This window comes from Rhinolophus ferrumequinum, chromosome 7, assembly GCF_004115265.2.
Source record: "Rhinolophus ferrumequinum isolate MPI-CBG mRhiFer1 chromosome 7, mRhiFer1_v1.p, whole genome shotgun sequence".
NCBI classification, from domain to species: Eukaryota; Metazoa; Chordata; class Mammalia; order Chiroptera; family Rhinolophidae; genus Rhinolophus; species Rhinolophus ferrumequinum.
In genome coordinates this window covers 43,177,660-43,191,863 of record NC_046290.1, presented here as the reverse complement: position 1 = coordinate 43,191,863, position 14,204 = coordinate 43,177,660, and the positions used below count along the sequence as shown (strand labels likewise).

General features: G+C 44.4%; 1 protein-coding gene across 9 annotated transcripts in view; it reads right to left on the bottom strand.

Annotated features, from left to right (window-relative positions):
- Positions 1–2,665: 2,665 nt before the first annotated feature.
- The window catches only part of MAST4 (microtubule associated serine/threonine kinase family member 4), a 390,562-nt gene continuing 379,023 nt past the window's right edge, over positions 2,666–14,204 (bottom strand). For all 9 annotated transcript variants that reach the window (XM_033110320.1, XM_033110323.1, XM_033110321.1 and 6 more), the window contains 3 exons: positions 11,842–11,978; positions 9,449–9,630; positions 2,666–9,128 (listed from right to left, as the gene is read on the bottom strand). In XM_033110320.1, coding sequence (XP_032966211.1) covers positions 5,230–9,128; positions 9,449–9,630; positions 11,842–11,978 — 4,218 coding nt within the window. In that variant the 3' untranslated portion in view covers positions 2,666–5,229. The remainder of the gene's footprint in view (positions 9,129–9,448; positions 9,631–11,841; positions 11,979–14,204) is intronic.

Sequence of the window (14,204 nt, the reverse complement as noted above, 5' to 3'; positions counted from 1 at the left end):
AACCTCAAATAACATATTAACATGATTATTTTTATAAATTAAAAATACCTGCATACAAAGCAATGATATCTATATTTTGTAAGACAACAAAAAGAAAAACCATTAATATGGCGGCCTATGGAGTAGGAGAGAGAGATGGGAGTGTAGGAATAAATTAAACGATTAAAGGGAGTAGGAGGGACCTCAAACACCTGCTGCATCTGAGGTTCTCTACTTTGTGCACATGAAAGAAAACAATATGGCACAGCCATAAAATGAAATGCCACGCAGCCATTATAAATAATATTGCAGAAGTATACCCATACACACTGAAATATATTTGTGATTTATTGCTAAGCAAAAGACTTACCAAATATCATGCCAACTATTATTTCATTTTGTTGGAAAAATACAAAATCTGTGTAAATTGAAGAATGACAGAGGGCTTGTAGGATTATAGTGATTCAAACATTTTTCTTGCTCTTTTAATTTGCTTCAATGACAATGTATTGAGCAATAAAGAGAAAATGAGCATTTTGTTTCAAGACTTTTTTGTTTTTACAAAGGGACAAGAAGAATAAAAAGGTCAACGGTTGTAGGAATTTACAGGTACTGAAAAAGAAGACAGCCTTTTTCTAAGCTTTGTGTTTTCAGATGCAAATGATCAAGCTCAAGCTTTATGAGTTGTTCTTTCCTTTTCCTTGAGGACAGAGGGAGCCAGAGCTGTTCTAAGAATTCCCCCACTGAAACAGACAGTCGTCAGGGCAGCTGGGACTCACATTACAGGGTGACGCTGTGCTGATGGACATGGCTGGGTATCCACAGGAACTGCCCTCGGTCCCAACAAGAGCAAATCTGTCTCCAGCCCAGGAAAGTCACTTCAGCACAGCACCGTGTAACACAGTGTGTGTATTCCAAAGGGACAAAACTTTCAGGCAAGGGATTTAGACAGCTCGGGGCTAGAGGATATGGTGATGCCAGCCTGACATATGAAGACTTGCTTGCTGCAACGTGCTTGCTTCAGGTCTTGCAAACATCTTCATGCTTCACCTCCCACGGCTGACAGCCAACTCCGGGCAGTGCTCAATGAAACAGCAGATGAATATTTGTTAGAGGCGTTCAGCTTCACAACATCAATAGACTTTTAGTGCAGCTGTGTGGGACAATAACGAGTAACCATATGCAACCCATCTTTCTTTTCCCCACATCTGAACAGACTTGACTGGCATGTCACAGAGTACAGGCAACCTCACTCTTGGGAGCAGATTCTTTTTGAAGTGCTTGCCTGCATCCTAGTATTGGCAGTGGCAGCCCTACCGTCAGCCTGTGATGTTATGAGACAACGTTCTTGTCTTTTGGAATGCACAGTCTCAGAATTCAGTGAGAAGCTGCTGCATGCTTTTCTGAGGGTCGGTGCTAATGACTTCAGTCCAGGGCTTGAGGTGTCTGAACTGCCAGAGAACTTGAACCTGGGCCGACTGATTGACTTTTGATATGCAAACAGTAATGAAACTGAGGTTCAACAAAGCTATGGTCATGTCTAGCTTTCCTAGATATAGGGGATATGTACAGTATTTACTGGAGTAAGAAGTAGAATAAAAGAGGAATAATATAAAAAGACTACTTTGAGGAATGAGTTACAAACATACTGTAGGAGGGAAGTTAAATTTGAGAACTGCTCTACCATTGAGTTCCTTAATGCCTGGTCTCTACTGAAGGACGCACATTTCTATAGTTAATACAGCAACACTTTTTCATGTTACATTTGTGTCGTGAACCACAAATGCTAGATGGGAAATTGCCTGCTGATTAATTGGAGCCGTATTACAGAGAACAATTACCTTCCTTGGCTCATGGTTTCCCACCAATCATCAAATTTGTAACTTTGTACCATATGATTTTTCTGCATATAAAGAAAAATGAAATGGCTTACATCATTCACAGAGGGGCCTGGATCGGAATTCAATTACACAACACCTGGTAATGTTTAGAAAGGTCAGGAGCGTTAGAACCAGAAAAATCTCAATTCTAATCCAAGCTCTTTTTATAGGGTGTAAAATTCCAGTCTATCTGGGCCTGTTTCCTTATCTGTAAGATGGGGATGGCACTATCATCTAGTTTGAGGATTGTATTGGGGTTCAAATGAGATGGTCAATGAAAAGCATCTTGCCCAGTACTAGGTATCTATCTATTTATCTACCCATCCGCCCATCCATCCATCCATCCATCCATCCATCCATCCATCCATCCATTGTAGGTAGACAATAAACATTAGGTTGCTTCCTTCCTTCCTGATGCTTTCAATGGTTTTAATCATGAGGAGACAGGAAAGGAGAGAAACAAAGATGAGAAGACACAATGGTAATTGATGGAGCAAGGTTTGGGGAGACTTGAAGAAGGTCGTGTCACTGAGAAAGGGCATCTCTACTGTAGGGAGATGCTGAGCGTGGTGTGGAAGCTGGTAAGTTTTGCAAGCAAGGAAGAAGGTTGGTAGAAAACAGGAAGGAGTTAAAGAAAGGAGAATCTTAAAGAATGGAACATGTTTGTAAAAAATTAGCAAACCATTTCACTCAACAAAAAGCAATCTGCAAAAACCCATACTTTCTATAATACAGAGTTATAGTCCGTAACATTTTGGAGATGGTATGTTTATGTGTATATGTAAAAAAACATATTAGTCATTATCTTTTCATGCTAAATTTTTATTTCAATGTTATGCAACTGCATAAGTATAAATATTTGTTCAATATACAACAATTATGACATCCATAGGGAATTTCTTAGAGAAAATAAGACTGCAAACACTTTATTGCACAGATCCTAACAAACTTTAAGCTGGTAAATCTACTGCTGGGAGTACTACCGAGGAGCACATCTTACAATCACAGGAGACCGACCAAGAGAACACAGGAGAATTTCTATCAGCTGATTGGAGAGGTTTACAACAACAAACAGGTATTACATTAATGCAACCTTAAGTACTCTTTACTCATCCAAAATGCAAAAATGTATTTGGCAAAAATGATAATACACTCTACAAAATATACACAAAAATAGCTTTTGTAAACGAGCACCTAATTGTGCTTTAAAGGAAACAAGACAGTTAAAAAGCAAAGGCTGTAAACCATGAAACCGCCTCCCCGATAGACCTATCTCGATATCTGAGTGCAGAAGTACTGGGTTATGACAACTGCCAAACACAGATATGAATTATAAATGTTGAGACCACTTTTGAAACCAATTTAAGTTCTTGTAAAATATTTGTTTCTTCTACAACTTCACAACGTAGTGATGGGGACTGGCTAACACTACATGGGGAAAAAAATAGAAGCAAGGAGACTTTTTCTATTCTTTTCTATCCGTGTGTGTGCATGCGCGCTGGTGCGTGCGTGCACGATCGCAGGCCATTGCCAACTCATTTTACAATGAAGGACAACCAAGCAGTCGGTTAAGTAAGGCCTTTGTTTTGGGGGCGGAGTTTACAGCCTCGCTAAATGATTTACAATCCACAGGGCTATAAGATGATGCTGTGCTTAGATGAATAATTTTATAGCCTGAAGACACTAAGATAACCCTGGGAGGGTGTGGGTGCTGGGTTAGCATTTGTTGACAATTTTTTTTTCTTATATAACAGTTACAACAAAAAAATTCCTGCTATGGATCTCAAACATCTTATAAATACTTATCTGTGTGTATTTTATCTTAGTGCCTTAGTAATTATGTCAGCAAGTGCCATCTTATAATACAAAACAAACCACCAGGAAAACTGTAACAAAAAAACAAAAAAAACCCCTCAGCACTAAAATGATTGGACAAATTCTATATATTCCATGGAGTATACAAAATTTAAATAAGGCTTAGCAAAAGTAAAAAGGACAGTCACATTCAAGCACCAAATAGCTCCAACAGGTCTTTTTGTTACAAAAATGCTGCTCTTAGTAATACAGTATTTTTTTTTTTTGCATACAAATAAAGAAATCATGTTATGAAATGTATGGAGCTACTCGATGCATCAGAAATGAATGTGAAACCCAGGAACTTGCTAAAAACAGCAAGCTTCGTCTACAACATAAGGCCCCAGCTATGTATTAAAATGTATCTGATGTCCTGATTATTCCTTAATATATATGCTATGATGCCAAAACCCATTTCCCTTCTTTTCCTCAAAAAAGAAAATTTAAAACCTCTTCCAATGCCTGATGCTTATCACTCAACCTAAGTACTAGCAGATTTGTGTGCAGTCAGTAACTGTCCTTTCTTTTCATGAGCAGGGCTGCTGCAGGACAACTACAAAATGTGTGCTTCTTAGACTAGTGACTCACTGCATAAAGGCCTGAGTTTAAGAGCATAAACGGAAGAAAAGCAGGAGAACAGAAGTGAAGTCGACGTGTGTTTGTAGCCCCCACTCTACCTTGGCTGAAGACCCACATACACACACAGGGACAGGGACAGCGGGCCTTTCAGACAGGTGGACCCAGGTTCAAACTGTCTATTAGGGACCATGAAATGAAGACGGCTCGCTCCATTTGTTCTGGCCATTCCTAATGGAGGACGATTCCAAATGCAGCAATTAGAGTAGTTCTTGCTTTAGATCTGGAAACACAGGTAGCCAGATGCAGTACTATCAAAATCTATGGTTAAAACTACACATTAAGAACTCACAATCTACTGTATTTAGGGCTTTCTTGCATCTTTATTTCTACTTAGGATGTTTGAACTTAGAAAAATGTAGCCTTGAAATAGTCTCTTAAACCACAGACCAAAACATGTGGGTGGATGTGTATATACACGAATATGGGTGTATCTATACTTTCACATAAACCCGGTTTTAACCATTTTGCTTCATTACATGATAAGTGGTAAAGCAAAAATCTTATTTTTTCTTTTTTTTAAAAAAAGCTGTAGTAAACGACGCCATCAGCAGCAAGGTTTAGACTCTACATCCCAAACCAAACACATTGCCAGATATTTACAGAGAAAATCTTTTTCCTCAACAAACCCTCAACAGTAAAAGGTATTTCATTTTTTTCTTGTACAAACACTATCTGGTAACAGTTTTCCCGGTTACAATTGGGAAGGCATTTGGAAGAAGGTCCCCTCTTTCTTTCCATCTTTTCTTTCTCTCTCCCCTTCTTCAGTGAGGCTCCAGGCTCTGCCTGGCTATGTTCCCACAGTGCTGGTTTCGAAAGGAGTCAAGACTCAGTTACACATTCAGGTTGGGTGTCCCCAGTGCCACGCGGGCCTGCCCCATTACGAGGCCTTTTTGTGAGGGCTGCTTCGCAAACTCTCTTTCCCCCGCCTCTGCCGGACCACAAAGTCCTTCTCAGAAGAAAGGGTGATGGGGCGGTCAGCGCTGGGTGCAGGGGACGGCTTGGTCACTTCTCTGCACACATTCTGCTTCCTAATCTGAGGAGGCTGGGCTGGGGCGGGCTCTTTCCCTTTGGTTTCTCCTATGGTGGCCGTTACGGAGAGGGCCCTGTCCTGGGGGCCAGCTCCCCCCACCACATTTGGGTTGGGGTGGTGTGACTCTGGAGTGATGGTGGAGCTCCTAAAAGATGGCAAAGAGTCACTCTTTGTCATTTGGGTTCCGCCATCCCCCCCAGACAGGGGTTTCCTAGGGTCTCTGCTGCTGGGGGCTGCGGGATCAGCCGTGGCCCCATTGGCCTTGGCAGAAGAGGTGTCACTGATGGTTGCCGAGGCCTCTCGAACTCCTGGTCTGGCTTCAGGGAAGCTGCAGGAGGAGCTCAGAGACTTCTCTGGGAGGGCTGTGGATCGGAAAGAACTCTGCCCACTGGCCGAGGGTGACCGTTTCATGCCGCTGGGCTTGCCTGCCTCAGTCGGTGGCTTCTGGGGACTGAGCCCTTTTCCCTTGGCCTCTGGCAAACCCTTCCCCACCACCGCTGGTGGCCTCTCTGTGCCTTTCAGCCTGGCCTCACCGTGTGCCAGGGATAGGCTGGCCTCCAGCTTCCTGCTGTCTGTTGGAACATAAAGTGCTTCAGTGCATTTCTTCCCTTCAGACTTCCTGTCTATGGTGGTGGCCTGTGGACTGAGGCTCTTGTCTGTCTGTCTGCATGGCGGGGGGCCATCTTTCACAGTGGATGGTTTGGGGTGCTTTGGAGACAGGGTTAGCTTTTCACTGACAGTGGGAAGTTTCTGGTCTACAGACTCAATAACCCCCGGGTATCCTTGCTGTGGCAGATACCTAGGCTTCTCCAGCATCTCAGGGGGATGCCCACCATTGGTGGGCTTCAGCTTGGTGTCCACAGGAACCCCTTCAGGGGGCAGTGGGACTGAAGGTCCACTTCTTCTCTGGCCGATCGCATCGCTGGCTGTGCTCTGGGAACATGAGGGGATAGGGAACACATCCAGCATGCCCTTATTGCTGTCCTTCCCCTCTCGGCCAGGGCCACAGGGGGTCTGTGCGCCAGGCTCTCTGACCACTGCAGCCCCAGCACTTGGCTTCTGGGAAGAGAGGGGCCTATCTGTGTGCTTGGACTTTGGAGGGCCTGGGTCAGGGCCAGGCCGGGACTTGTGGCTGCTGCTTTCACTGTGCATAGCAGCGGGCTTGGGCGGGTCCTGGAGGCCCGGGCTGGGTTCTGCAGCACAGGGCTTGCTCCCCAGTTCTCTGCCGGAAGAGTGGCTGGGTGAACCGCAGCGCTGCCGAGTGGCCAGGCTGGACAGCTCTTTGGTGATCGGTTGGGGCTGAGAGCCTCTGCTGAGATGCTGTAGAAGCTGTTCTTTCTTTTCTGGTTCCTTGAGACTGTCTTTCTGTAAAGACGGGAGACCTGAGAGCTTTTCACTCTTCCCACTCTCAGCTCCAGGTGGCTGCACAGATCGCCTGGCAGGAGGGGCTTCTGGCTTATGTTCCACACCACTCCTTCCTCTGCCCAGCTCCCTCTCACAGGGAGTCCCCACTGAGAGCAAAGAGGAATCCTCTTTGGCCAGCTGCCTCCCCTCGTCTCGGCCCTCTCTGTGGTTTGTTTTCCCACAAGACCCCCATGCTTTCTCCACGGCCTGGGTCTGTGTGTAGAGATCTGGGCGGGTCCTTCCCACAGAGGGGAGGTTTTTAGAGTTGTCACTGGTTTTAGCAGCTTCCGGAGGACAGAGCTCCATGGAGGGGTCTTTGCGGACATCAAACCTTGCAGCAGACCACTCGCTTCTGGCTGCGGAAGGACCTCTTTCGGATGATTCCTTCCCACTCAGCTTCTCCCTCAAGGGGACAGATTCGGGTGGCAGTGGGCCACGTGGCCCAGACAGGTCGGCACTGTGCAGGTTCTGTTCCAGGAAGGGCAGGCGCTTAGTGTCAGGGCTGGGATCTTGGTGTTTGCTGGGGCCGCTCTCTCTCCGCGGGTGATCCTTTTCTGTCACCAGGCTCCTGGTGGCATGGGAAACTTTCCTGTCCCGCTTTAGCTCTGGGTCAGGCAGCGGAGCTGCTGGAGAATTCTGGAGACCGCGGTTGGGTGGTGGGAACCGAGGCTCGAGCAGGTAGGATTTATTCATCTTGAAGCCAGCAGGGGAAGGCTCCCTCTGAGCAGCAGTGTCACCCTTCTTCCCACCGCTGCTGGGAAGAGACAGGGGCACACGGGCCCCCACGTCACTGCCTGGGCTGGGACTCTGTGCATGTTCCGGGGAAGGCAGCTCTGTCTTGGAGGCCTGCGGTCCAGACAGGAGAGCAATGTCCAAAGTACCCTCAATTGGCTTCAGGCATGACACAGACCTACCTTCCAGCTTATACTCGGAGGGGCTTTTCCGGACAGGTGACTCAGGAGCAACCAAGCCTGGCTTCTCCACTCCACCATCCACCCGGCCAGCTAAGGCCTTCAGAGGGACGAAAGAGACACTGCTCATCTGAGCTGTGTGGGCACTGCTGATGAATGCTCTGCTCTCAGAGGCCAGTGGGACTTCCTGCTGCCCACCCCCAGGCCGGACTGCGTTCCCTGGCAGACATTCATGGGCACTAGATGTCATCTTGGGCTTGAGCACAGGGCAGAGGCTGTCATCTTTGTCTTCAAGTGACATTATCTTTCGGAGGTAATCAATGTTGGCCAGCTTGTTGTCTAATTTCTCACATCGAAGACACTCCTTGGCCTGGGGAGGCTTCTCCGTGTTGTCACCCTTCCCAGAGGCAGACCTGTCAGTGGAGTGACAGAGACCGTCTTGAAAGGTGCCAGGAGTGGAGGCTCGTTTGAAGTCACAGATGCCCTGGCTGTGGTCCCCGGGTGCTGGACCATAGCCAGCTGCCGCCCCCTCTGAGGTCACACCCTCACTGGCCCGCACGCTGGCCTGCTTGTGGAGAGCATCTTTCAGCAGGCTGCCCAGGGACGCGGTCTCCTGCACGGCTGCCTTGTTTTCAAAGTGATTTGACCTTTCTAAAGCTTTTGGATATATTCTTTTCTCTCTCTCTTCTAGCCTCAAAGCAGAGACGTTTTCCACATCACTACCAAGTCCATGAGATTTCTGGTGGGATTCTTGGTTCTCTAGAAAACTGTCTGGTTTCTTCACCACAACCTTGGTCTTCAACTTTTCTCGGTCTAGGTCGTCCACAGACTCTTGCCTTCCCAGCTTCCGGGAGATGGGGCGTTTCAGGCAGCCTTGTTCCACAGGCCTGGCCCGGCTGAGGGCAGGTGCGTCACACACGTTCTCCTCCAGGCTCTGCAAAGTCACTTCCCGCTGGGGTTGTTCCCGCTGCACCTCCTCCTGAGTCACCTCCAGGCTGTGCTTGCGGGAACACAGGTGCTTCTTGTCACTGCCATAGGAGGGAGAGAGCTTCTCCTCTGACTGTACACGCTTCAGCAGCGGAGACCGTGGGGGCTCTGCGCTCTTGGGCCTCACGATGTGTCTGACGATGGTGGGAGGGGAGTGCATTTTGCTGGGAAAGGCTTGAGAGATCTTGGAATTGCCAAGTGAGTGTCCCAACAGAGGTGATGGAGACCGCTGAGGGGAGGTGGGCTGTGGTGGAGTTGGAGAGGGTGTCCGGGCCAGGGGGGAGAGCGGGATGCTGCCAGCTGACTTACGCCTTCCGGACCGATATCGCTGTCCGCTGAGTTTGGGGGCCAGCCCATGCAGAGTGCTGGGACGGATATGTCCTGAGCCTGCTGGGGAATTAGGGGCACTAGAGCTTGGGGAGCTGCTCTGGGAGGAGTTAGTACCTGTGGGTGGAAAACAGAATGCATGAGCAATGGCCACCTTCCCTTTCCTTTCCCCATTTCCAGCCCAAACTGTTTTAGGTAAGGTCAGGTAAAGGTCAACAGATTGTTTTAGCATCCAACTCTAATGAATGAATGCTTTTTAGATAAACATCCCCACACCAAGGTTTAACCCAACACTTCCTGTCTTATTTTAATGGTTCGAATAGACCTATCCTATGACCTCCAAGCTGGAATAATCCTCATATGTTTCAGGATCTCACATGGGAACTTGGATCTCCTCTCTACCCTCCCTTTGTGTCCTGGCCAGGAGACTCACTCACCGGATGGGAAGTCAGGGGTGGATCGATAGCTGGGTGTAGGAGAACGGGGAGACAAGCTGTGAGTGGGGGACCCCGGGAGGCTCTCCCCCGACGACAGTGATCGGTTCAAGCAGGAGAAACTTCGGCTGGTGTGGAGTAAAGGAGAAGGCTGCTTGGCTAGTTTTTTGAAAAGGGATCTCCTCCTAGAGAGAAAACAGGAGGAAAATGATCAGATTCTACGTTCAGAACCACTCCTGCCTCCCTACAATACCACTGTGTTCAGTTTGCTCCTCGGTGTTGGAGACAGTGCTATGATGGCAGATCCTATTAAAGAGGAGGATCCCACTTCCATATTAAAAATATTTTTATGACTTAGAAGAGTGTTTAATAGTATACAATAGAAGCTCTCTTCTCTTCACTCCAAAGATGTTCAGAGTAGATGGGAACATAGGAAAAATATAAACTATATTATGTGTATATTCATTTATTTATTTGTCAGGTTTATGAGGAGAGTATTCTTTGCCTGAAAGCTTCTGAGTACATACCCCCAGATACACTGACACAATTTAATTAAGAGATAATACAAAGTACATCTCTGAAAGAAAAATGATCATCTTGGACATAGAATTCTTTAATAATGACACAGAGCGGAAGCTTTATCTACGAGGGGCTGTTTGCTGTGCTTATTCCATTGTGGGCTCCTGGATATTCCTAATGACCATGTAGGCTGTACATTTACACAGAAAATCTGAGAGAGGTGAACTGAAGCTTATCGTCTCAGCAGGGGGGCAGACGCCACGCTGCCGCAGAAGCAAATGTGTATTTAGCGCTCAACAAGCACATCTTACAGCGAAACGCACAGCTTCCGAGGGCTCAGAAGTGCAGGTGGCTGAACAGAGTTCCTCTGCCATCATGCCAGCTTGACTCACCCTGGTGAGCTTACCACTGCTACCCCTTGGACACACTGTGTTCTTATGACTTAAAGCACAATGAAAATGTAAAGCACACATTAAAGAAAAGCAACATCTCAGAACTGATGCCTTGTGTGTGTGTATGTGTGTGTAATTTTAATCAAAGTAATAAATACACTTGGGTTAAAAAGTCAGATAGTTTTATAAACTTATAATGAAACAAGAACAACTCCCCTACTCTGCCTTTTGCTCACTCCCCACAGAAACCACTCTCCACTCAAAATTTTATCTGTTTTGGGAGGCCGGTTGACTCAGCTGCTTAGAGCGCAGTGCTTATAACACCAAGATCGCCGGTTCAATTCCCACATGGGCCAGTGAGCTGCGCCCTCCACAACTAGATTGAAAACAACGACTTGACTTGGAGCTGATGTGCCCTGGAAAAACACACCACTCCCCATTAAAAAAAAAAAAAATGAAGAAGAAAAAAAATCGTCTGTTGCTTCTCCCATTTGCCTGCATATGGATGGCTAAGTAATGTGCTTACATTATTTTAGTTTTTAGATTTTAGAAATTATCTGTTGGTATCATATCAGAAGATGAGAATTAAACTCTAACCCAATCCTCTTCCACCTTCTGACTAAATATACTTCCCATTTCTTATTCCTCCCAATAGAGTTAAATCAAAATTTTTGGTTAGAAAAAAGGCTGGTGTTCATTTTACATTATAAACATTGTTCACAGCTGGGCCTTGAAAAGCATAATTCTATTTCCTTCTTGTATAACTTTGTCTTTCCTGGAGTTGATAAGCATTCCTTTTACATTTGCTTGTTTTTCTACATCTCTATCATCAAAAATCCTTTTAATACGATCAGACACATCAGACTCAAACGGGTAAAGGAGGGCTGCTTCACTATAGTGCAGGGAGCACATCCAGGCAGCACAGCTGGCCAGGAATGTCCCCACCAGAAACACATACCCGCCTCTTTCCAGTGTCTGCACAGAGCACAGAAAGATACTCGTGGCGCCTCCCAGATGGCAACCGGGTAATCTAGTTAGATTTTCAGTCAGTAAAACAAAGCCCTTTTATTTCTAGGCTTACTTAAATGTTTTAAAGATATAGCTATTTGAGAAAATCTGGCATTTAAAAAATAGCAACTGTTTGTTTTTAGATAATGTAAAGGACATTATTTAATGTAGATTTAATGCTTTAAACTCCCTGAAGGTCCAATTCCTCAAATCCAACTCAACTGAAATGAACTCTAGAGGCTTAATAAAGAGCAAAGGGCTTTTCATGGTTCTCACACATGAGAAAAAGCAATCTGACTTCTTCTACAACATAACTACGTATGTAAACCTGCTATTACGAATATGAACTAAAATGTAGAAATATATGTGAACCACAGCATAACATCTCTCATATATAAGCATTTAAATGAAGTAGGGAGTAACTTTCCTCCAACGTGGGCACACGATAAACTCACAAACAATAGTGCTTTAACTGACCTTTCTAGACTTTCTTTCTTCTTCGACTTCTTGCTCCGCCTCACCATCCGGCTCTTACAGCTGCTTCTCCTGGCTGGTCCTGTTTTGATTGATGTGTTTTCAAATGGCGTAGCGGTGATTGACACCTTATTCCCACTCTGTTAAAACAAATGAGGTGGTATTAAAGGGAAATGCCGTAATGAAACAGATCAGAACAGATAGGAGCTTCAAAGACAAAGATACTTAAGGACACACACACAAAAGGACTTCCATTTCGAAATAACCCTTTAAGCAATGAAGTCCTGGGGAATACAGACTGGGTGGAAGCAAAATGTGACATTTCTTTAAGAGGGTGGGCTCTGCACTCCACAGATCTGAGTTCAAATCCTCGTTCTGGGACCTGAGCAGGTTGCTTCTCTTTCCTCTGTCTCCACTTCCTGTCCTATCTAACAGTAGAATCAGCCCGTCTCACAGGAGCTCCTCTGAGGATCACACAAAGGATAGAGTTTGTAAAGCCTTTAGCACCCAGTGTGACACATGGAAAGGCTCTATAAATAACAGTTAGCTTCATCCATATGTATTAAGTATAAATGTGCCCAGGGGCTGTCTGCTCTTGGTTGATTTATTTTTCTTTCTTTTCTTTTTTGTATTTTTCCTTTGACCTAGAAATCAAAGAGTAACAAAATTGAATGAGACTTTTATTTTTCATTATTTTAAAAGGTTCCTTTCCTATCACCATAAAACCTGTCAGCTTGCAGAGCTGGAAAGTTTATGCCAGTGAGTATGAAACCGCCTCTTTTCAACCAGGTCACACAAGGTGAAGTAATTCCTGGTGGGTCTGTGGGCCCTCGCACGCAGTCCTGGGACAGGGGCTTGCTGGGCGGGCCTTGGGGGCAGATTGGAGAATGGAGTCAGAAGTCAGGCTGAGGGACGCCCAGGGCAGGTGGGCAGGACTGATCCCCTTCACTCTGGCATCAATGACCTCTCCTGGAATTTCTTAACAACCGGGGAGAAACCTGTCCTTTCAAAGTCGCAAATGGTACTGATTACTCTGAAAAGATGAAAAGTAAAAGGAGAAGGGCCTTTTAAAAAGCCTATGTCTGGAAGACACCTAGCAATTCAGCTCTAGTGGTAATAAGCAATGGGGAGTTAAGTATGGTAGGGGCAGGGGACTGAAAAAACAAGGATTGACTGTTTTAATGGTAACGCCCACCCCCCAATTTGGAAAGTAATAAGACGCCATTATATGAAGAAAATAATAGAGTATAAACAAAAAAATAACCACCATTGAAAAGCCTACTACCTAGCTAATCCTAGTAATATTTCAGTATTATTTCCTGCAGGTCTTTTGTCAGGCATGTGTATATTTTGCGTATCTATAGACATACTTCATAAATAATTTTAATCTTAAATTAATCTAATATTTAGGTTTATGTTGTATTTTCATTTCACATTATATAACTTTGAAAAACTTTCCCTTCATCAGTAAGTATTCTTTAAGAATGTAATTTTTATTGGCTGTGTTATAATTTTCCATGAGATGGGTGAATCAAAATTTAACCATTTCCCTGCTGCTGTTGTTTTCTGCTTTTCAATTTCAATTGAGATAAAGATCCTTATCTATTTATCATTGTCATAACCTCTGACATTTTCCTTAGATTATATAATTAGACTCCATGCACTGAATCAAAGGGTCTATTTGAACTTTTTAAGACTCTTTGTACATACTGATACACTATTTTCCAGAAAGTTTATGTTAATTTATCCTCTTGCTAGTAGCACATGAGTACCTATCTTACCTCAGCCTTGTCAGAAGTGAATATTAACATTAAACAAATTACCAATTTTATAGAAAAGAGTTATATCAAGTTTCAGTTTTCATTTTTTGACAATTAACTGGCTGGATGTTTTTTCATTTATTTTGGTCATTTCTTTTGTATTTCTTTAGGGGATGATTTGTTCATGTTTTACACCTAATTTAGTTACTAAAAGTCTTGCTGTTTTATTATTGATTTTTAGAGTTTTTAAAACATATTAAGAACATATAATCCCACATCTAATATCATAATTATAAGAAACATTTTAGTGACATGGGACTTAAATTTGAAGAAAAAAAAATTATTATGAAAGAATAAATTGTATGTTATATATGCAAATGCCAGAACTTTAAAAATAAACATTTATCTGATAGTAGAGACTGAACATTCTACTTATTTTTAAATGGAAAATTCAGCTTGTAGATATGAAAACAAAGAAGGTTGTTTGAAATGGGGTCTTCAGGTCACAAATTGAGTGAGACCACGCTAAAATTTTAGTTTTTCCCGTATGCCTTAGTTGAAGGAAAAGGGCACAAATGTGGTTAGAGTTCATCTTTCATTTAAACT